Source organism: Chelonoidis abingdonii, chromosome 7, assembly GCF_003597395.2.
Source record: "Chelonoidis abingdonii isolate Lonesome George chromosome 7, CheloAbing_2.0, whole genome shotgun sequence".
NCBI classification, from domain to species: Eukaryota; Metazoa; Chordata; order Testudines; family Testudinidae; genus Chelonoidis; species Chelonoidis abingdonii.
The window spans coordinates 5432683-5457035 of record NC_133775.1 but is presented as its reverse complement, the minus strand read 5'-3'; the positions used below and the strand labels follow the sequence as shown (position 1 = coordinate 5457035).

General features: G+C 53.4%; 1 protein-coding gene across 1 annotated transcript; it reads right to left on the bottom strand.

Annotated features, from left to right (window-relative positions):
* Positions 1 to 5975: 5975 nt before the first annotated feature.
* LURAP1 (leucine rich adaptor protein 1) lies at positions 5976 to 19541 on the bottom strand. Its single transcript, XM_032805042.2, has 2 exons — positions 19347 to 19541; positions 5976 to 7990 (listed from the first exon to the last, which is right to left on the bottom strand). The coding sequence occupies exons 1-2, from the start codon at positions 19539 to 19541 to the stop codon at positions 7253 to 7255; spliced, it is 933 nt and encodes a 310-aa protein (XP_032660933.1). The 3' UTR covers positions 5976 to 7252.
* Positions 19542 to 24353: the final 4812 nt, after the last annotated feature.

Sequence of the window (24353 nt, the reverse complement as noted above, 5' to 3'; positions counted from 1 at the left end):
ACACACAAAAGCATCAAGTGCTCACCAGGAGCCTACCTTCCAAGCTAGGGAAGTTTCACCTGGGCGCAGTTAGCTCCTTATCCCCTGCTGAGGATCCCTGTCCCAGCAACCTTCAGGCCATTTCAGTTAGCCATGGATGAACCTGAGACAGTCAGCCATTCAGCGGAGACACGCACCCTAACTTCCAGATGTTTCTCTCAACTAGCAGGCTTGAGGGGGGTGGGGGGAAGGGTTCTGCAGATCTTATGCAGGAAGATAATTCTGGACCTTCCGGCTAGGACAGAAATAGCATGAGAAGAGCCTCTCCGGTGGGATTTCAGAGCATCCGCTCCAGAGGGAAGGGCTGAAATGTAGGGGACGAGATCAGTTATTGGGAGGGTGGGAAAGGAAACTGGAATGTTTCCGGCCTCGAGAAAAAAAAATGCTCAGGGGGAACGTTGGGTTTTATTTCATCCAAGTAGATTCCCCTCCAGCGCCGCTCTGGGCTCTGTGGGAATAGTGCGCTCGGATTTTAAAAAGAAAACGGACACAAATACTTAGATGAATCCAATCGAGTGGCACCGCCATTCTGCTTGGGTGGCACCATGCTCTGGCAGGCAGGGCCCGGGACAAAAGCTAATCGGAGTCCAGGTGCCAACTGACTGCCTGGCTATCGGCCTCCTCTAAACTAGGGGATGCTGGCAAATAAAAATGCCCGCTTGGGCTGCCGTTTATTTCAGATGCCCGCTTGGGCTGTCGTTTATTCCAAGATGAAGACAAGCTTCTAGTATTTCTCCCATCAAATAATTTCCCACATAGCCCTGGTCTTTTCATATTCTGCTTCCCCTGGCGGCGAACTCCTGGCCTGCAGGGTGAGCTCCCCTGAAGAACATTGAGTTCCTCTTGTTCCCAAACCTCCATCTCTTTCCAGCAGCCAGGTGGCTTTTTAAAGGGGCACCAAACAGCTGTTAGATCGTAATGACTGTCAGATACACCACCATGGCAGAGGCCATAACAACAGTCTCATCACAAGTACTTCTCTGGCCTCCCATGACCAGTCTCTGGGAGCTTCGCAATTTGGAGGCACGGCAGTGGTGCGCTCCCCATTTTACAGATGGAGAATTGAGGCAAGAGACACTAAGTGACTCACCCAAGGTCGCCCAGGAAGACTGTGACACAGCAGTAAGTAGAATCCATCTCCCTCACTGGCTGATACCCTGACCACTGGATCATCCTGCCTCTCATCAGTCACCAGCGCCATGGCCTGGTGTAGAATCAGTGAATGAGGTTAAAGGCTCCCTTGGCTGTTACCAATTTACAATCCCCCTTCCTCCATTTAATTTTTGGACCGTCTATGGGTTTTTCATTGGGAGGAAAATAGAAAATCCTTCATAACTCCACTAGCCTTGACTTCTGCATTGCCATCTGCAAACGCTCGCTTTAAAAGCAGGGAGGCGTAATGCAAGTTAAGACTGGAATGTGTTCTTGGAGAATATGGTTTGCATTTTCCTTGGAACAGTGTGTTTTTATGAGCAACTGCTCTTGTGACTGGAAAGAAACCCACCCCACTCCTTCCGAACTCAAACAGAGAGTACAAATCTGTCGGATAACCCCACAAAAAGGGGTTCTCTCCATTAGTTATGTCCAGGGGCAGCTCTAACGTTTTTGCTGCCCCAAGCACGGCAGGCAGGCTGCCTTCGACGGCTTGCCTGCGGGAGGTGCCCGGTCCCGCGGATTCGGTGGCATGCCTGTGGGAGGTCCATCAGTCCTGCGCCTTTGACATACCCGCCACCGAATTGCCACCAAATTTGCGGGACCAGCAGACCTCCCGCAGGCAAGCCATCAAAGGCTGCCTGACTGCCCCACCCCGTGGCTTACCACCTCAGGCTTGGAGCGCTGGTGCCTGGCGCCGCCACTGGCTATGTCCTCTGCTTTCTCCTTAGTCTAGAAATGCTTCTGGGCAGAACGAGGTTAGGGGGATCGTTGCTTTAGAGAGCCACGACCCCTGGCTCTGTTCTCAGAGCAATAGAGTTACCGTAGGAAAACCACCAGCGTTCTGATTTGTCCCATCTTCCAAGGGCTCTACCAAGCCTTCTCCAATAGTTAGGACTCTCTTAACCAGATCCTGTTAGTATCTGAGCACTTCACAATCTTTTAATGCCTGTCAGGACACCACTGGGGGGTAGGGCAGTGCTGTTATCCACATTTTATAGATGGGAAACTGAGGCACAGAGAGACTACGGCCCAGATCCTCAGATCTCCAATGGACTAGTCTAGTGCTCTAACCACCAGACCCATCCTTCCCCTCTTTGCTCTTTCTCCCTACAGCCCTCGCCACCAACTCTCCACATCACAAGAGCAACCCAAAGGAACCCATTTTCTAAAAGCTCCCAAGGGGGCTGATTACCTAAGAGATAGCAAAATGCTAATCTGCTTGTGGGGCAAATAACACCGCTAACATTCCTCTCGACTCTTCAATTTGCCCGCGGACAGAGGGCTAGAATTAAATTCATTTTTCCAATCACCATTTCAAAACTAGAAACACGAGCTGCTTGGAAAAACGTGGGGGGGGGGTGATCTTGTTGAAACGGAATCGCTTTGCGAAACTGACACGATTTTGCTGAAAGTTCAATTCGGAGGGGGGAAATAGGGGGCAAAGGTTTTGACAATGTTGAGACATCCCATTTTGCCATTTCCAGAACAAAAATGTTTACCCGTTTTCTTTTCAAACTGGCTTTTTGTTTCAAATTCTTTTATTTGGTGCGATGTGTTCTACTAGAACACTTCCCAAAGTTTTAAATCAAAACAAAATGTTTTGATTGTGCCAAAACCAAAACCGTCTGACCTATCCCAAATTAGCTTTTTTCAGAAGTTTCCTTTGCCAAGAATTTCCAAATGTTGGACGTTGCACTGGAGCAAAGCCAGATTTGGAAATCTCAGCATCTTCCGCAAACTGGAATTTCCATTCACCGTTCCTACTAGAAACGGCCGGAATGCCTTCCAATAAATCAACTCCAGTCAACGATCATGTAGTTTCCTGGTTATTTAGGGGCAAATGGGAGTTCCCCCAAAACCAGAGGCTCCCCCACTGTAACCTAATACACACGTTGTTACCAGTCTGGACCCAGCTCGACTTGCATGTCAGAGTGCAGTGAAAGGAAAAGTTACCGCCAGTGGTTTTTACTTCTCTGTTCTGTCATTAGGGTGATGAGCACAGTGTAAATACCTACACACTGGAGGTAAGCATAGCTAAGGGAGGGTGCATATCATGCAGAGGCTAGAATGACGCACCAGCAGTCCGGCCCTGCTGCTATGCCATCTGTAACCTGGCTGCTGCATTAGGAATTTCTGCTGCTCAACGTCCTGGATCGAAATCTCCCCCTTTGCTGGGGAGGGGATGAAGAAAAGCAAGCCATGTTGTGTGTCTGGTTTAGAAGGGTTATTGTTTATTAAGCAGGCTATTCACATTGAGAGTGGTTTTATTAACAGCATCGGCCAACCCTGCTCCAGGAGCGCATCCTGACCTGTGTTTCCTCCATCCCCCGGGGGACCAGCTAGCTACCCAGTTGGCAGAGCAGAGTTGCCCATGTTCTGACATGCAACATGACAAAGGAAGAGTTAGTTGGCACAACATCGATAAATAAAGCAGGGTGCCCCCTTCCCCGGCAATAGGCAGCCACTGCTTTCAGGTGCTTAGCTGGTTAGATGGGAAATGAAGGTAGCTGTGTGTACACCTTTGTGGATGGCAGCAAACCAGGAGAGGCTGGGAAGGGCAGAAACAGGCAGCAGCCTCTTGGGATGGTTCATTATGGAGTCAGCCTTTTCTCTGCCACAGCCCTGGTCCCGTGCATGCGAGACAGAAGGCTTCAGGACTGCAGGGTTTTGTCACTGTGGTTTCCCGAGACCAAGGCAGCCTTTTGGTTACCCATCCCTCTCCTGTGAATTTCAGTTTTGTTCTGCTTTTGGCCAGTCAAGGTACGATCCAGGAAATAAGCGAGATGCAGATCAGCTGCACGGGAAAGATGCATTTTTTTAAACCACACACAAAAAACCCCCAAACCACCACAAATGAACGTCAGGGTTCGGTAGAGAATGAATGTTGCGAGCGATAGCAAAGTCGCACCCACTACATCCTGTAGAGCTCAATGGAAGAGGAGTGAGAATTCCCAATCATCAGGTAGTGCCATCCTGGGCTGAGCACCTTAGGAACCTGGCAGTCCAGGTGCAACATGGGCACTGCCACTTTATCTGCTTCTGGGGTACAAGGACAGCAGGCAGCCACTGCTTGCACAGATTCATGGGCTGAGCATAAGCAGGTCCCAAGTGCATTCATCAACCCCCCTGCCCTTACCTGGGCCAAGGAAGGGAAAATGCTACGTCAGAACCCGCTTTTGCTTTTGCTCCAGGTGCTGAAATTTATGGTGCCGGGATTCCCCTGCCCCTTACGCTTGCAGGGGGTGCTGAGAGCTATTGAACCAAACTGTCAACCCTGTATATAATGGAAACCACTTCAAACCAGTTCCAGCACACCTGTGTTTACACTGACTCCCGTGGAAGTGCTCTGGAATTGCAGCAGCAGCAGGGAAGAGAATGAGGCTGCAGGGTTCTTCTGGACTGGGATTCAGACCACTGGGATGACCCTCCCAAGCCAAGCCACGCTCAGCACAGAAAGAGAAGGACAAAGAGCGGGTACACCTGGGCAGCGGATTTTCCTGCTTCTCTGATTGATGTGGTGTTCGGTGCCAGTCTGCACCAGAGGGGAGTCGCAATGGTTGGGTTAGGCTTGAAAGAGTCACAAAGAGAGACCTTCGGGAGATTAGACGGCTCCTGTCTCCTTTAAACTATCATCTCCTTTGCCTCGCAGGTGATAGGCTGCCAGGCCCCCAACTCCTGGTTCTCCACCCTGGGTTATAGTTGAGGCAGGTCTGCATCTCAAGATGGAATGGAAAGCTGTAGGTCGGCCAATGGCCAGGCTCAACTTCTACCCAACATGGAGAGGCGTTTGGAAGCGTAAAGAGAACTGGTTTAAAATGCAATTCCGATGGAATTTAAGCTGCCAAGTGCCCACTTAAAAAATGGCACAAGTCAGCTCCTTGAATGGCTTCAGATTCCCCCTGGTTGATTTTAATCACTTTTCTGTTTTCAGCCTTGGAACAAACCCACCTCAGCTCGGGAAGAATGAGCTGGATTCCATTCTGGCTCATGCATCATCTCGCTGCAGTCCACCTGCACAGTCTTTACCTCCAGGTGTGCCAGGGAAAACACCTTAATTGCACCTGCTTACGTCTGCAGTACAACTCGGCTGAGCCAGACAGACTGGAGGGGAGGGGAAACTGGACTTACAGATCCCTGGGCAAGGTTGGGGGCTGGGCAGTTATAAATTTGATCTGACCCGATACGCACCAGGGGGGATCTGTGCTCTGCCAAAAGGTGCTGCCCAGAACCTGCCGCTCAGAAGGGTGTTCTGGATACTTTAGAGCGACCTTTGCACTCCTGATCATAGACTATCAGGGTTGGAAGGGACCTCAGGAGGTCATCTAGTCCAACCCTCTGCTCAAAGCAGGACCAATCCCCGACTAAATCATCCCAGCCAGGGCTTTGTCAAGCCTGACCTTAAAAATCTCTAAGGAAGGAGATTCCACCACCTCCCTAGGTAACTCATTCCAGTGCTTCACCACCCTTCTAGTGAAAAAGTTTTTCCTACTATCCAACTTAAACCTCCCCCACTCCAACTTGAGACCATTACTCCTTGTTCTGTCATCTGGTACCACTGAGAACAGCCGAGCTCCCTCCTGTTTAGAACCCCCTTTCAGGTAGTTGAAAGCAGCTATCAAATCCCCCCATTCCTCTCTTCTGCAGACTGAACAATCCCAGTTCCCTCAGCCTCTCCTCATAAGTCACGTTCTCCAGCCCCCTAATCATTTTTGTTGCCTTCCACTGGACTCTTTCCAGTTTTTCCACATCCTTCTTGTAGTGGGGGGCCCAAAACTGGACCCAGTTCTCCAGATGAGACCTCACCAGTGCCGAATAGAGGGGAATGATCACGTCCCTCAATCTGCTGGCAATGCTCCTACTAATGCAGCCCAATGTGCCGGGCTGCATTAGTATCCTGGGCTGCTCTAGGGCCCCTATAACACAGGCAGCCCTGGGGGCCTGTCTAATTACAGCAGCCTCCCCTGCTCCCCCATGGCCTGCAGCACTGCCTACAATCCACCCCCAAACTCCACTCTGAGCCCCACTCCCAGCATGCCCCTGCTCCAGGCTCGCAGCAGCGTCCTCAGAGGGAAGCCCTACGCTTGTTCCCCACAGTGCCTGCCCTGGGACAATCCCCACCTGACCGCAACGGTGGCTTTTGGGGGCCCTATAGGCCACCCCAGCCCCCACACCTGGTTTGGGGGGTGAGGATAGGAGCAGGGTGGGGCAGCAGGCGTAGAAAAGGAAAGCGTAGAGGCTCTAGAAACAACCCAGGTGCGTTGGGGAAACAAGGGGTTTGCTCTCTACAACCACTCCGCTGTTCTGGCCTGATCCTAGTCACGCCCTAGTCCACAACATCCCAGTCCCAGCCGTGGCAAAGGCGGCGATGCCCCAAGTGCTAACATGTCGCGCTCCAACAGGCTCTGTTCGATCAGGCCTCCGCACTCCCCGGGCCGGGTCTCCATCTGCCTCCTGTGCAGCACTACTGGCAGGTCAATAAACACCCACTCTGGCGAGGTAGGTAGCATATCGGCCCCATTTTGCAGAAGGGTAAACTGAGGCACAGCAAAGTTATGGGGCTAAGCCAGGAATAGACCCACGCTCTAATCACTCCACCACCCTCCCCTCCTGGAGCCCAGGGTGACGGCTGACTGCAGGATCGAACCAGCGGAGAAGTGCTCTCCATCCTGCACTATCGCCTGCACTAATAAAAGGGGGGAAAGCCCAAAGTGCCTTTATGGGAGCTGCAGCCTTGCTCCTCCTGTTACCTGCCTAGTGTGATCACCCCTCTCTGAGACCTCGCTGTTCAGGAGAAGTCCAGATTCCTACTGTGCAGCGCCACTGTCTGGCATTGCACAGGTCCCACACCGACCCCGAGGGAAACGTGAGGTTGCAAAGGGGGTGGCATGGAGCGTTCCGCAGGTTGTTCCCACTGATGCTCATGGGGAATTTCAAGGAAGCCCAATGCAGCCAGTTTGGTCTCCCGCTCCATATGCTGAGTGCTCATCTGGGAGAGGATCGGGCGGACGGGAGGGCGAGGGGGATTTCATGCAGCCCCTCGCAAGCCGAGTTCCAGGGGCTACAAGAACGTCACGTCGTCCTGCGACTGCACCCAGCGCCAGTGGGCGTCGTACTCCAGGGGGAGTTTGCCATTGAGCTTGCAGGGCTCAAAGTTGACTTGGCCGTTCCTCCAGGCCGTCCGGGCCGGGCTGCCCTTGCTCAGCCTCTCCCCCTGGGCCTCTTTACTGTCTTCCAAAGCAGGAGCCTGTCTGCCCAGGAAGCCGTTGGCCACCTGGGGCTGCTGAGGGCCAGCGGGCTGCTTCACTACTCTGGCTGGATCCCTGGTGCTCTGCTCATGGGCAGGCCGGGCCGAGGAATGGTCCATCCGGAGCCACTCCTGGTCCGCTTTGCATTTGTCCTGCGGGCTGCCTGGCTTACTGGGCAGGCCCCTGTCTGGGTTGCTCCTGGACCAGTCCTGCTCCAGCCTGGCCGGTGCGATGCCCGGTCTGCCCGGCGTGGAGGACAGGACGGGCTCCATGGCACCATGGCTGTACTCGTCCATCTCGTCAGCCAGCGTGTCCAGGTAGCTGCCGATGGAGATGCTGTCCAGCTTCTCACCGGGGTCCTGCAGGCTGGTCCAGCTGCCCCGGCGCGAGGTCTCCTGGCTCTCCACCAAGCTGTACTGGCTACTGGCCAAGCTGCTGCAGTGGCTGGTCAGGGTCCCCTTCTCCTCCAGGAGCCACTTCACGGCCTCGATGCCCTCATTCACCACCACCAGCTGCTGCAGGATCTTGACATCAATGGCTCGCAGGCAGGCCTGGGTGGGGAGACAAAGGGCACACGGGTCAGCCTATTCCCCGGCGTCTCCCCGAGGACGCTCGCCAAGAGACCCACCCCCCACACTCTGGAATTACAGCAAAGCATTACAGGCCTCAGAGTGCTAGGCTGGGATGTGCCCCAGGCAGAGAACAGAAGAGACAGAGGTGCCACCAAAGCCTCCAGTGGAGGGAATGGATTGACAATGTGCCAACCTTGTGGGGGCCCATAGACCCCCCTCCTGGCCACCTCTACTACCGTGCACTGGGCCCCACTCCTCCTCTTGCTCACCTCGGCATGAGCAGGGCTACGTGGCTGTCCAGACAGGGTGAGCATGAGGAGGGGCGGCCCTCACATCAAACCCCCGTCGAGGGTATCCTCCGTGCCGTGCAAGGCACAAGGACACTCCCTGCCCCTGAGAGCATACTGACAGAGTTGGCCCACCGAAAGTCACTTATTCCTGCTGTGCCTCACTTTCCCATCTCTACAAAGGGGATAACAGCATAGCCCTACCTCACAGGGCTGTTTGGGATGTCGGGGGAAGGACAAATACATCATAGGCTGGGAGGCACTTAGATATGAGGGGCATGGGAGCCATAGATACACAGAGCAGCTAAATCTATCTCCGCCCGCTCCTCTCGAATCCACAGGCAATTCGGCCGCTCCAGCCCCAGCAGAGCTGGCAGGATAGTACGGAGACAGGCCCAGCCTGTTGGAACTGGCAACCCCCCAGAAGCCTTGCCAGCCCCCTCAGGTTCCTACAAATCACCACCTCCTCTGCCCTCCCTGGCAGTGGTGGCTACATGAGCCCCACCTGGACAAGTGCAGTCTGCTTTGACACTGGAGCGGTCTCCCTGAAAGAGGGGGCTGGGAAGGGGAGTGTTGTAGTGGTTCTTATCACACCCCAGAGCAGAACTTAGAGCAGCTCAAAGGCTGCTCTAACCTACCCTGGAGGATCTGAGAACACCGCAAGTGCAAGAGGATCATAGAGCCATCCTCCCCCCACCATTCCTACCCTTATGGTGGGGCTGGGGTAACAGACAACTGGGCCTTTGGAGGTACTTTTGGATGGGGGCTCAGAGATCAACTAAGGAATGGCTCTTAGCACTGGCCTGGGCCTAGTGAGTTCAAGCCCTTTCTCCCACAATCCCAAAGGGCAGCCACACCCTGCCTCCTCCTGCTCCTCAAATCGCTATCCCGGGGCCAAATTCAGCTCTGTGATACTGGTGTAACTAGACCAGGAGGAGTCACTCCAGATTTACCCTGGTGGGACTCAGGCATATAATTCCGCTCGGACACGCTAGGCTCCTGCCTCCCTGAACCACTCACGACAACTCACATCTCAACTGGGAGAGGGGCGTGGAGTTACGGGCCGGGGGAAGACACAGCTTGGCTACCCTGTGCAGCAGGGAGGGGAGCGTGGGCTCTCCCCAGACGGTTACAGACCAGAAAATAAATGGACGGATGGTCAGCTTCCCTTTGGGAGCCATCAGAGTTATGAAAGAGGAGCCGGGCAGTGAGGCGGCCTTGCAGGAGTGACAAATAGCTGCATACAGTGGTGCTGGGCATAGGGGGATTGTTTGCCTCCCACCCAGATCTGGATCAGCCCCAGTGGCCAGCTGGCAGGCTCTGGCATCCCCAGAGTGCTACGTGAAACCGCTGGCCCGTCCCCCTTGTCCAATGGATTGGCTTTCAGGGAGATGCACAGACTGGAGGGGGCGCTTGGAGGCTGGCGTGGGAGCTAGATGGGCGGAGGATGATTGCACACGGGACCCGCTGCAGCTTTGAGGCCCATGGCTTGATTCCCCCGCTGCTCTGAGCATGGGACACGTCCAGCTGATTGAACTGGGAATGCTGGCCCAGCCCAAACCCCTCTTCAGCAGGGGGGAAGCCCCTTCCACCATTTCTTTGGTCAGCAGCCTCAGTGAAAGCAGCACCCACCTCCACGGGGCCGGCTAGCCCGGGCATAGCATGTGATGTGTGGACAGGAGGGGGTTAATCCTCTTGCAAAGACAAGCCCCATCAAGTTCCCGGTGCTTGGGCGATTGGAGACCCAGTCCCCTAGCAGAGTGTTGTGGGGGGAGGCTCATCACTGAAGGGCACTGGGATCACACGCACACCTCAGGCACCATCCCTCTATGCCCAGGCCCTGGCATGATGGCACTGTGCTGCGTAGCCCCTGCCCCCGCCAGCTTATTAGCCTTATTTACCTCCTGTCCTCACCCGCCGCAGGAGGGAGCGACACTTTGGTCACTTCCATGGGCTTGGCTGGTGCAACTCGGCTGTAATGTGACACCAGGAATAGCTTCCTCCAAGCAGCAGGTGGGGGCATGAGCACGTGTGGCTGTCCCTACCGCCCCCTGCTGGAGGGGACAGCCCTGCTCTGTGTGCGTGCAAGTCGTTCCCTAGCCCCCTGTGGAGGGGGGTCTGTGTCTACAATCGTCTGAGCCCTGCTCTGTGTGCACGTGAGGGGGGGTGTCTATCTGTCCCTACAGCCCCCTGCTGGAGGGGACAGCCCTGCTGTGTGTGCACGCAAGGGGGAGGGGGGTCTGTCTATCTGTCCCTACCGCCCCCTGCTGGAGGGGACAGCCCTGCTCTGTGTGCGCGCGAGGGGGCGGGTCTGTCTATCTGTCCCTACCGCCCCCTGCTGGAGGGGACAGCCCTGCTCTGTGTCCGCGCGAGGGGGGGGGTCTATCTGTCCCTACCGCCCCCTGCTGGAGGGGACAGCTCTGGTCTCGGGGGGGGAATGACATTTTAACTAGCTCCTTAGACTTCCACCAGTGTACGGGAGGGAGGCTTGGGGAAGGGGGGAGCAGAGGATGGGACAAGGGTGAGGTGGGGGCTGGAGGGGGGGCACACGCCCTGCTATTTGAAACCACGTGCTTTGCATCGCTGCGTCGGGCCAGTTGAGGGCTGGGGCCAGGCCCGCTGCAGTATCAACTGTTGCTAAAACATCTGGTTTGCTAACAGAAATCCCGTCCTGCCAAGACATTCCCGTCCGTACGCGCCGCTCCCTGCCAAACGCGGCTCTGCTTCCCCTGCTTGGGCCGGAAACCCGCAGCCGGGCAAGAGGGGGCAGTCAAAGCAAAGCTAGATGAGATCTGCGGCAGGGGAGGGCTGATTCGGGAGGCCTGCTTGGAAGATCAAAGCACGCTGGGTGCGGCCGAGCACGGACCAAAGCTGGACATGTCCCGGAGGGGTGAATGCCACAGCAGGAGAGGAAGTGTAGCTAAGGATGAAATCTGGCATGGGCACATATCCCCCCACTGTGACCTAGCACCCCCAAAGCAGTGCTTCTCAGCCTCTGTCGCTGTGGGGCGCATATGCAACCCACAATGTTACATGGGCTGCAGGTTGAGAACCACAGCAAAGCCCCCCACCGTCCCCTATGCCCAGCACCCAGCGACCCCTCCACCAAACGGGGCCAGGAGCAGAGGCCTAGGCGTGGGGCCTGGCAGCCGGATCCCAAATCCCACCACGTGGGGCCAGGCAGCCTAAAACCTGGGGGTACTGTAGAACCCCCACAAACCCCTACTACCCACTGCCCCCACCCCGTCACTGCCCAGAGCATCCCCCTTCCCCACATACCTGCCCAGAAACCCACTCTCCCACACCCCGCCCCCTGCTGGCAGGAGCACTCCAGCAGGCTGCCAGACACTGGCACCTGCTTCCAGATCACAGTGGCAAATTTTGAATATTTTTTTTAGCACACAGCTGGGTGACAGCTGTGTGCTAATCGGGCCACCTGTGGCCCCAGGCTGAGAACCACTGCCCAAAAGGGACGGGCGGAAACCTCACCACGCAGACTAAAACTCTCCTCTCCCCTGCTGCCTACCACAAGCTAGACAACGGTGAGGGAAGCAGCGTGCTCGACGGCCATCATGCCCCTGTCTCTGGGTCCTTCTCACATCTACCCATATCCACCTGGTGGCTCTCAGCGTCTCCTTCGATTGCAAGGTCCTTGGGGCAGGGACCAGCTCTTTGGCAGCAGCTTGGACAGCCCAGGCACGATAATGATCGTCGGAGCATTTGGAACCAGGCCGCACAGGGAGGGCGAACCATCTGGAAGGGCCAATCCTGCGCTGGGACCGGGGAGGGATGAGCTAATGCAGGGCTTCCCAAATGCAGCCGTGCACTGGCACAAGATGCTCTGTTCCCCTTCAAAGGGTGTGTGGGGCCTGGGGCCAGCTAACCCCATTCCATAGCACGGCCCATTTAAGGACACGGGTGCTCAAGGGAACAGCAGACGAGATGAGGAATGGGGACAGGTGTTAATCTGGGAGCTGCCTCCGGAACAGGACAAAACCCAGCAGTTTGTCCTCCTGGGAGGCCCTTGAGAGTGCACCTTGGGGTGGAGAACAATGGGTTCAGGAGAGCGCTGGACTGGAGAAGCCCATCTGCATCACTATAAAGCAGAGACAGGGAATCCCTTGGCCAAGAGGAAGGAGTTGTGAGCCCAGGGCAGGAGACCTGTGGGAAAGCCGTTCCCGAGAGGCCAGGGGCCACGGTGGGATGGCCAGGGCTCCCTGGCTCTGAGGGAACCAAGAACCTACAGCCCTGGAATGAGAGTGAATTGGAGCTGAAGCTGCCCCCTTCTAACCTAAACTCCCCACCTCTCAACCCCTTCCCTGAGCCCTCCTGGCCCCACTGCACAACACAAACACACATGGCCCCCAGAGCCCTCTGCTTTCCAGCGAGACCCAGCCCTCATTAGATCAGGGGGAGAGGAAATTGTTTTCCCCAATCACAATACTTTTGGGACTTCAAAAAACTTTCCCGTTCTCCATCGGCACAAACCGGAGCCCCCCACCCCAAACAGCCAGACTCCACAGAAATCACTGGGGTGTGCGAGACCTGGATCAGGCTATTGGTGATTCTAGGGTAGACCTTTCTCATTCTCGTCTGTCAAAGCCGTTCCACTTGGTATGTATAAATATTCACTGCGCAGGGTCTTGAACTTGGCTCGCCCACATCCCAGCTGACTGCGCTGGCTAGCAGGCTAGGGTGGAGGTTTGACCGAAACTCCACCCTGGCCCCAAGGAAACTCTCTCACTGCAAGGTTCCATGAAACTGGCACATTCCTGCAAAAAGTTTTGGTTTTGACAAATCCAAAAAAAGTGGGGTGAAAAAATTCCCAACTCGCCCTAAACCTCACGTCCTCCAACCCTCCCGCCTGTCCCTGCCCACCTTGCTTCTCTTCTCAGGTCCTCCAGATCCATCTCCACCAGCCCAATTCAAAACATACCTTCCTTAGGGACCCCTAGTTCGGTATCCCTATGGAGGCCTAAAAAACGGGCATTAAAAGGAGACGTTTGCATGTTGCCCTTCAGCCATCCATTATTTCAGAAGGTGGGACATGAGCCAATCAAGTTTGGGAACTGCTAACCTAATGCATCTTTTCCCCCACTCTCTGGGCACATCTATCCTGCAAAGAAAAATCCCACGGCACTGCGTCTCAAACTCGGGCTCAGGGGGCTGCAGGCCTACAAAACAGCAGTGTAGACGTACGGCTTAGGCTGGAGCCTGGGCTCCAAGACCCCCCTCCAGGTTTCAGAGCTCAGGCCGGGATGGCTACACTGCTATTTTTAGCCCAGAAGCTCACATCCTGCAACTGACCTGGGCTCTGAGGCTTGGCACTACAGCGGATTTTCTATCCGGTGTAGACGTACCCACTGATTCCACGTTTACCATCCTCCTCCACCTCTCATTCCTCACTGCCTCCCCACAAGAGCAGCCCAAGACTCATGACCACACCTGGGACCATAACCCCTGCCCACAGGCCAACTGTGGTCACATCCTGGTGACAGAATGACCCCCGTCTCCGGCTGCTGAGCGTAGCCACATGGCTGCTACCCTACTCACATCAACCTCGGCTCCGGTAAGAGGAGAATGGCGGGTGAGGGGAATCCAGTCGGAAACAGCCGGCTAGAGTTTCCTTTGAGCACTCAGTACAACTGGCCTGGGGTTGCGTGTTCCGAGCTGTGATGGAGGAGGGGGTGGAATGACTTATCAGTGAGCTTGCGCTTGACCCCCCCGCCCCAAGGCCTGTCTTGACAGACCTCAGCAAGGGGAAGTAACAGATGGATGAATTGAGGGTAAGGAAACATTGTCTAGGAAGTGTTCACAGGCCTCAGGAAAACACAGAACAAATGGCCTCGCCGCAGGTCGCCAGCACATTGCACACGACGCCTGTTTTCTTTAAAAGACTCACCGCAGGTGTTCTTCAAAGAGCCACTGCTGCCATACAGCAGTATTTCCAAAATGCAGGGTGAATGGGGGGCTAGCAGAGGCGGGGAGGGGCACAGCTGGACCCCTTTACTGTTCCCCAGAGTCTCAGCTGGTACTTGACACGCTAAGTCTCTAGTGGTGAAGCCCACTCTGCCAATGTGAGCCAAGTGTAACCGCTGCAGTGACGTTTGCAGATAGCCGGACACACTGGCTCCCTGAGGTGTGAACTGCACCCCGTGCTGGTGGTTTACATGTCAACATTGCTAACGATTTCTCCGCTCATCAGGGCATGCGAGGAAGGGTCAGATCCTGAAGATCTACACACCAATCTTTCCAGAAGTGGAGGAGTGCGGTGGCAGGGTTAGGGACTAAATGAATCCATCTTAGAACTTGCCTCTCCAGTTTTGGTTCCAGTTTGGACCAAGCACCAGATTTGATACAGTTTGGATTAAGAGACAGCTGGGATTTTTAGCTTGAAAGGGTGCCAGGCGCTAGTTGATCTGCCAAGTGCCCAGCATTCCCAAGCCCAACAGGCCAGATCTATTTGCCATAGGTTGCAAACCCGAGCATGTTGATTCTTCAGTCCAGCCCGAATCTTCACCCTAATCCCTTCTTGGCCCAGCTTTGGTCTCTAACAACCAAGTGAAGCAAAACAACTCCCATGGAGTTATTTCTCAGTGTGGCAGAATGCTTTTGAACATCAACTGCCAGGTATCAGTAGCTCCTTTGATGAATTCCCAGAGGGGAGGGTGATTAATCTATTGATGTTTTCATCTGTGGTTTTGCTGTAACATGATCCAGGCAGTGAAGAAATCAAACTAAACAGATTAAAGAGGGTTTGGGAAAACTGAGTGTGCACAGAGCCCATATACAGAGTGGATCTCAGCAAATTTAAAAGAAGGGAGTTGACCCGTATATGGATCTGGACAACAGCCACAGTTATATCAGGCAGAATAAAAAATTACAAGAGTCAAGGCAGGCTATAAACCAATTCCCTGCTTTACTCCAGATTCATTTCCTCTCCCTGTGTCTCAGTATCCTACTTATAAAATGGGTATAACAATTGCCCCACCTCACGGGGGGGCTGAGGCTCAGTAATATTCAAGACCTAGATCCTGCAGCAATGAGGAACAAGGTAAGTACCAGAGGTAGCCAGAATCCCACTGTGTTTATGCATAAGAAAAAGGAAATGAAACTAACTGGAAATGAAATGTGAAACTGACCAGTTGGTACACAGCAGCAATGGTGAAAAATAGATTTTTAAATAGGTCTCCATTCTCATGATCCAAGGCGCCATCAGCAACACAGATGAGGAAATTGGTTTGTAAACATAGCAGAGCTTTTGGTGATGGTCCCTTTTTAAGAGGAAACAGTGGTATGAAGCGAGCTCAGCTGGCTTTCCCTGTGGTTGGAGGTACTTTGTCACTATCACCAGCCATGCCCCCTCTGTCAGTGGCAGGGAAAGGACGTTAAACGGGCATGCATTTTGAGCAGAAGGCTAAAACCGGTTCAGAGCAGATGCAAAGCAACCAGGACGTGAAGCCAGTCAAACATAACAAAGGCGTGAAAGGTGAAAATATGCAGGTGTTCCCACAGTGCTTGAGATCCCTAGTCTTGCACCAAGATCCTATTGTGATAGTCACTGTGCAGACTGACGCAGAGGTGTCCCTGCCCTGCTGGTGACCCTCAATCACCAGGGCGGCAGGATAGGTCAGTCCATGCAGCACATTCAGTGCTTGGGCTCTCTACCAGCAAGGATGTTTAAATGGTCCCATAATTCCCATCACATCCTACCAAGGCAATGCAGGCTCTCCACTGCTAAACACGCTGACACAACTGCCCCCCCCCCCTCTGCCATCCCCTCAATCTTCCTACCCCATTTCGAACTCCCCGCTTTGGTTTGCAACTTTAACAAGAAGTGGAGAGCAGTGCTGATGGAGAGTGGCGGATTCTTCACAGCATAAAGGCAAGGCTAAATGTACTGACTCAGAGTCCTTGCTCTCTTAAAGGAACAGCATGCCTGTCCACCCAAACATGGCACGTGACAGAGAATCAGTCAAGATACAACAAACAGGCCCTAAGCATCCCTTGGTACAGCAGGGATGAATTTGGCCCTCTACATAAAAATCCTCCCACGTTACTACCTTAGATTTTTAAAGCTGAAAGGAGATTGTAAATTTTCCCCTAGGGGTTTCTTTTTAGGTCTTGTGCTAGCACAGGATTGAGGAGTTTGGGTTGGAGGCCATTTGGAGGAATGTTTAAATACTGATCATTCGTGTTTGGGCCATATTGGATCCAAATCCCATGTTTCCCCAGAGATCAATGAAGGGGAGAGGTTTCAAATTCAGGTTTCCCGTTCAAGCTCGCATCTGCTAATATACTAAACATAGATAGCTGTTATCGCGAGGCACTTCAGAAACCTGGGGCCATAAAACTCCCCTCACATTCAGCTGCTTCTGGGGTGGAGAGCGGCAGCCAGACATCTTCCAACAGAAGTATTTCTTCCAGCCAGCACATTTGAATCCCAGGGTTAGTACTTTGGAAGTGAAACCACTCTGGATGCTGCAGGAAGTGGCCGTGGTAGTGACTCTTTTCCTTCTATGCGGCTGCTGAGCCGATGCCCTTGCACAGTAGTGTGGGTCAGTGCGTTGTCAGAAGTAGCGTCTTTCTGATGAGATCCTAACCCAGAGGTAGGCAACCTATGGCATGCATGCCAAAGGCGGCACACGAGCTAATTTTCAGTGACACTCACACTGCCCAGTCCTGGCCACCAGTCTGGAGGCTCTGCATTTTAATTTCATTTTAAATGAAGTTTCTTAAACATTTTAAAAACCTTATTTACTTTACATACAACAGTTTAGTTCTATATTATAGACTTATAGAAAGAGACCTTCTAAAAACACTAAAATGTATTACTGGCACATGAAACCTTAAATCAGAGCGAATAAATGAAGACTCGGCACAGCACTTCTGAAAGGTTGCCGACCCCTGTCCTAACCCCTTGTAATCATTAAAGAACTTCCACTAGAGTAAGGGGGTTGGAAATTGGCCAGTTCACGGCACCCAAAGTGGATCATTCACCCTCCCCCTCTCTAACCTCCCCCCTCCGTTTCGACTGACTGCAGTAACCACTCTCCGCCTCCCAAGTCATCCTGTAGCGATGCTGTGAGTCAGCCGCCAGCTGCTGCAGGCCAGCTGTTTCCTTACTGCCTTTTGCAAGCCTTAGGATTCCATGCTCAGGACACAGCTGACGATGCGGGAGGTAGAACAGATGCCAGCTCCCCCTTCCCAGGGCTAAGTAGGGTGAGAACATCTATTGACAGCGAAAAACAGCGACTCAGAAAAGCAGCCGATACGTGGAAGTAGAAAGATTATTTCCGCTAGCCTCCTTCTCTATCCCTAACGACATTTTAAAGATGATTCAGTCTTGACTGTTCTTTTGGGGAGAAAAACCTGCGTACCAAGTTCCAGCTCGATAATAATATTTTGCTCTTCGATGCCCTCTTCTCTTTGAGGATCTCAAAGCACTTTACACTCATGAGCCAAAAGCAGCCCCACCCACTCCCGCTATGAGGTAGGGGCATGTGACTACATCCACATTACAGCAGGGGAAACTGAGTCACGGGCAAGGTGAGAGACTTGTGCCTGAACAATTAACAAGTGGTAAAGCTGGCAACAGAGTCCACAAATCCTCTGCTTTAACATGAACCACAGGTCAGAGTTGCAGGTGGGGAAACTGAGGCACAGAAAGAGATTAAGTGACTTGTCCAAGAAATTCAGTAGAAGAGCCAGGAAAAGAATCCAGGTCTCCTGAATCCCAGCCCTGTGGTTTATCCACAAGACTTTCCTCCTTCCCAGAGGATAAGTTTTTAAATGGCCACGGTTAGACAGACAGTCAGGGAGAGCAGCAATATCTATCATGCGTCTGATGAAGTGGGTATTCACCCACGAAAGCTCATGCTCCAATATGTCTGTTAGTCTATAAGGTGCCACACGACTCTCACTTTTTACAGATCCAGACTAACACAGCTACTCCTCTGATAACATCTATCTGGAGGCCCCTTTAAAATGTTTTGCTCTTGCAGCCACTCTCCCCAGCCCAATTAAAGTGTTCAGTTACCAATGTATCGATCAAATCAAATGCCATATAATAAGCTGCTGCTGTGTGCTGATCCCCTTACAAATGGCAGCTCCTACCCGTGCTCACGTCAGTGGCTCAGCTAATCAGAGCAGTTGGTGTTTCCATCCAAACGCCAGAAGGCACCAGTCTGGCTTGGGTAGGGCGGGGGGGGCTGATCCTGAGAGGTGCTGAGCACAAACAGAAAACCTGAGAGGTGCTGCGTGCTAACAGAAATTGAGAGCGCTCAGCTTCGGTTAGGATCAGGCCCTGATACATAATGGTCATGTATGACCAGCACAGGCTGGGTAACAACACCCAACCTCCTTCTGCCTTTCTGGGCCTGCAACCGAGCCAAGAGCTGAGAATTGCACCCGGGAGCTGGGAACTCCGGCCTGGGTCTGGCATCTCCTCTAACAGCCCCAGAGTCCGAGCTTAGAACCAGGTTAGCTCCCACCCTAACAGACCTTCCCATTGAGCCTAGGGTCTAGAGAGAAGGGCCCAGGCACCCCAGTGATGGGCACAGAAGAACACACAGCATCCCACCCCACAGGGTGCAGAGAGTGGGATCATTGTCCCATGGGGCAGAAAAGAAGGGAGGGTATTGCTCCAGGGGGCTGAGAGGCAGAAGAGGAGTGGGGGTGGTTGTGGCTCCCAGGGGCAGAATAAGGGGGAAGCTGTGGCCTCAGGGGCAGAGTAGGGGGAGAAGGGGTCTGTGGCCCCAGGGAGGAGGGGGGGCTGTGACCCCAAAGAAGACTAGATGATGGGAGACTGTAGCCCCAAGGAGCAGGCAGGGGGGAAGAGAGATGGGAAGGGACATTTAGACCCCAGAGGGTAGGGGGAAGAGATGGGGGTGCTATAGCCCTGGGGGCAGGAGGGGGAAATGGGGAGGGAGATTGGGGCCCCAGGGGATGGGAGAGAAGAGATGGGGCAGGGAAGGAGTTGGGGGCTGTGTGCCCCCACCCCCGGGAGCAGACCAGGCAGGACTGGGGGGGGGGGCAGTCACACTCACCAGTTCCAGCTTCAGCGCCTTGATCTTCCCGGCCAGCCCCCGGCGCGGCCCCCGGGCCGGGCTCTCCCGCAGCACCGCGGCGGCGGGGTCCTCCCGCAGCCAGCGCACCAGCCCCTCGGGGGGCCGCCGCCCCACCTTGCTCTCCAGCTCCTTCAGGTCGGGGGGCAGCGGCTCGCCGCTGTCCGGCCCCTCCATCCCCCCAGTCCTCGGGCTCAGCAGGGGGGCAGCCCCCCGGCGCCCCTCATCGCACCCGGGGGGCTCCCCCAGGACCCCCCGCCCTTGGGGCTCCCCCAGCTCCTGCCCCCCGACGGCTGGGGCGCCTTTAATGCAGCATCCGCCCCACGCAGGATCCCCCCACACACACTGCGGGTGCAAAGGCAGGAGCGGGCCCTGCAGCCGGACTCCCCGCGACCCGCCGCCCCCGGGCAGATCCAGCCCCGGCCTCGCCTCTTCCACCTGCCCGACTGCAACCGGCCCGGCCGCTGCGGAGTGCTCGCTACACGCCCGCGGCCGTAAGGCACCGTGTGCAGGCGCAGCTGCCGTATTTCTCCGAGTGGAGAGCAAAAGAAAAGAGGGGGCGGGGCGGAGCCCGCTGCGGACCAATCCTTGGCACAGTGGGGGGATGGAGGGAAAGCTAAAGGATGGGGGCACCTCAGAGCGGGCACCTCTTTATCCTCGGGTCCTGTAAGGCTTCACAAAGATCAGGTCTGTTAGCCCCAGTCTCTGGGTATTTGTTTGCATTGGGGCTGGAACTAGGGGGGCTGCTGCACCCCCTGGCTTGAAGTGGTTTCCATCATCTACAGGGTTTACAGTTTGGTTCAGTGGCTCTCGGCACCCCCACTATGCAAATTGTCCCAGTACCCCAGTTTGCCAGCCAGAGGAAGGCTGGGCCAATGGCCAGGGCATTCACCTAGCGCTTGGCAGACCTGGGGTCAAGTCCCTGTTCTATCACCAGCTTCCTGGGTGACCTACGCAAGCTCTGTAGGTGCAGGTCCTCGCACTTATTGGGCTGGCAGCTGTCCATCTAAAAATGCAATGGTTTGAGTGCCACTGCGCCTCCATTACCATGTCATGCTGCAGCGCCTCCATCTTGAACAAGGCAACAGATGGTCATACCTGAACTTTCAGCACGTACACCTAAGTGGGGAAAAAGCGAGACAGAGGCTCACCCTAGGACATAAAGACCCCCCCTTGGCAGTACCAAGATCCCCATTTGGAAGTCAGCCCAGCCTCAGGAGATGCCAGAGGGCAGAGCTTTCTCCGCAGCAGATTTGGGTCTGGGTTTTCTCCCCAGCCTTTGTTCAGCCCAGAACCAGCTGCACAGTATCAGTGCCAGCTGGAGTTAAGCCTGTGTGGATATTGTTGTTCATTCCAGTGCCCCACATCTGCTGTGTGGTGGGGTTCCTGGATTAGTAACCCCAAGCTGACCCCCTGGCAGATGGTGCTGGGTTACGTTTACCAGTAGCTGTCCATACATGCCTGGCCTGCCCTAAGGTCCAGCGTATGTAGGCTCTTAACTTCCATTGATTTGAAGAGCTGGGCCTTAGTCTCTCCTGGTTCCCCCTGTACAGTGAGGATAATCTCACTTCCCTTCAGCAAAGGGGTGTTGTAAGGATAAATCCATGGCGGTTTAAGTGCCTTGCCCAAGGTCGCCCTGCAGACCAGTGTCAGAGCTGAGGTAGAGCTTAGAAGTCCCTCTTTGATGTTGGAACTCCAGGTTTGGAATGTCTCGCCATTAGTGATCAGATGGTGTCCAGATCCCACATCTTGGATGAGGCTTTTCCCTGACAATGTTGTTGCCGCTCAAAGGATTCCAGGAGGAGACAGAACAGCCAAAGAGAACAGAAAAGTCAAAAAATGGCCTGGCGTGCATTGAACCCCCTGGGATATGCTTTGGTGCTTAGCAGCTGTGATGGATCCCTTCAAAAGGCAACATGGGGAAGAGATTTCTGAGAGGAGACACTCCCTCTATTTAGCAGAAAAAGGCATAAGACAATCCAATGGCTGGAAACTGAAGCTCGACAAATAATTAGCAATAATTATTAACGAGGGGATAATTAACCATTGGAACAACTCACCTAGGGGTGTACTGGATGCTCCATCCCTTCAGATCTTTAAATCAAGACCAGGTGTCTTGCTAAAATATGTGCTCTAGCTCAATCAAACAATTTGAACTTGATACTGCAAGCGCTGGATGAAGTTCTCTGGCCTGTCTTATACAGGAGGTCAGAGTCGATGATCACAATGGTCCTTTCTCACCTTAACGCCAATGAATGAATCTATGAAATAGCATAGATTGGACAGATAGATGCTCTCTCTGTCTGTCTGGTGATGCTTTTCCAAACAGTAAGGGGAGCTGTTAGCCTGTGCCAAAACTCCAGGCAGCTAATCCCATTCCAAAACCTGAAGGGTATTTCTAAGGCCCCCTTCACCATGCTACCTAAGCATCATATTGATTCTGCCAGGCTAATACTCCCTAATATTCCTCTCTCTTGGGCTGATAAGCATCCGCCACAGAATAACACACTGAAATCCAGTGCCAAAGTGAACCCTGAGAAGAGCTTCTCTATCTATTTGTAAAGGTGCTTTGGGATTCAGTAGTGAATATTCCAGCAGAGATTTGAAGCTGTAAAGCCCTAGGGAACTCCTGAGCATGGTTATTTGGACAAAAGGCCCCATATGTATGTAGGAAGGATGGTCCTGAGGTTACAGTACAGGCCTGGGTGTGAGGAGATTGTGAGCTTTAGTCCTAAATCTGTTCCAGATCTCCTGTGTGATGTTGGGCAAGCCACGCCCCTTTCGGTGACTCGGTTTCCCCATATGTTCCATGGCGAGAACAGGACTGACCTCCCTCGCCGATGTCTCATGAGAACTACCTACCTGCTATTTGCAAAGCCTGCTGAGATCCTCTGACGGACGGTGCTAAATAAGTGCCAACATCATCCATGTGGCTTCAGTGTAAGGCAACCACAATCCTGGGCCATTTACATCCATGGGAGTCTTGCCATAGAGTTTAGTTGGTGCAGGATTGGCCTCTAAGTTCATGGGATCAACCGATCCTTGGGCGAGGAGCTGGGAGGCCTTTGTGGCTGGCCTGTAGTCGATTGATGTGACTAAGTCCTTAGCCTTCTCGAGGCCTAAGGGGTTTAACAGTTTTCATTTTGAACCTTTTTGCCTCAGTTTTTGCCTCAGTTTCTCCTCCCACCTTCATCTGTCTTGTCTGTTTGGAGCAGGGACTGCCTCTTGCTGTGCGTTTGTACAGCACCTAACCCCACGGCTTTATCTTGGTTAGAGCCTCTACGTGCTACCTTAATGCAAGTGATAAATAATCATAAACAATGTTGGGTACTTCGGGGTAGGTACAAAACTGCTAAATACAATTCAGATTATCATGTATTTGTATTTGCCTATGATCCCCGGCATGAACCTAGGCACTGCACTAAATATACAATATTCTAGATCTAGGGAATATTTTGTCTTGTTCCCAGATGGAGAACAGTTTATGGGACTGAAATACATGGGAGTCTTGCTATTGACCTTAATGGGAGTGATTGGATCAGACCTTCTATCGCAAGGTTGGAGTATGGACAGCCCTTTTTATTCTGATAGTAGCTAGTGAACCTGCAGATTCTGTTTCTCTCCTTAATTGCCTCTGTAATATCATGTGGCGCTGAGTTCCACAGGTTAATTGTCCACTGTATTAAAAAAAGCATTCTTTATTCTTAGCAGAATGAAAAGCAAATTGGTTTGAGGCAGGTGACAAGTGATTGAAACTCTATATTACACGGGGCTGCAGTTGGAGTGAACTGTCAGGGATTAGTGCTGGAAATTTGGCAGGGGGCTAGGAGGTCAGTGAGGGGCATGGCGTACAGGAGGAGAGAGTCTGAGTTGGCAGTCTGATTGACAGCATGAAGGGTGGCATCTGCTCTTGGCACAGGCAGTGCAAGGGGTCTTGTGCTGCTGATCCCCAGGCTGGAGATACCAAACGGATCTTGGTCTCCAGGGCCTGTCACGAGTGCTGAAACAATTTGCTTAAAAACCTGACAGCCTGAATCAAAATATTGAGCTTCCCAGGTGAAAAATCAGGCATTTCACATCATCCTCAGCCTCGATGCGGTTACAAGATAGTATCACGTCTGAAGGCGCCGGCTTTGCTGGCAGCCCTTCCCAGAACTAAGCCGGTTCTGCTAGCTGCGCTCCCCTGGCTTCCCACTGAAGTGTTACAAAGCAGAGCCAGTGCAGCAAGTTGGCTCGCATCACCCACTGCAGCACCAGAACGGTGTAGCACTGAAGTCCCAGGTATGTGCCGCTTCCTGAAGGATTCAGCTGCTGCCCATTCCCAGGATTCATGCAGAGGAAGTTCTGATCAGCTCGTCTCTCTCTATTATCCTTCGTTATTATTTTTTTCTCTCTCAGCCTTAGCAGAGCGAGGAGGCCAGCCTGGCAGGTAACTGCTGATCTTGGGACTGTCTCCTTTCAAGAGGCAAAAATGTCTTCCCACATAGGAACTGGCAGAGTGGATCTGCCCATGGTTCAGCTAGCCCAGTATCTTGTCTCCCTGACAGCGACCAGCACTGGATGCTTCGGAGAAAGGTTTAAGAACCCTACCATGGGTTCTTCCTCACCACACACATTAATTATCATCCTAATCCCTTACAGTTAAAGACCGGATTAAACCTAGCCTGAGGCTTTATATCCCTTCCAAAATTTGTGAGCATTAACTGCTATAACTCTGGATATTCTTGTTAGCCGTACAAATATCCAACAATCTCTTTTCCAGTCTTCCTAAAGGTTTGGCCTCAACAACATCCTGTGGCAATGAGTTCCACAGTCTAATTCCACTTTGTATGAGAATAATAACAATATTTGCACAATAATAATTCACTAATAATTTACATTTACACAGCACCTGGGGGGTCTTAATGTCTAACCCACTCTGGGCCTCCAGAGCATGAGCATCTACTGCTTGAGCTAAAGGAAACTCTGGTAGCAGCAGGGCCAGTGCAA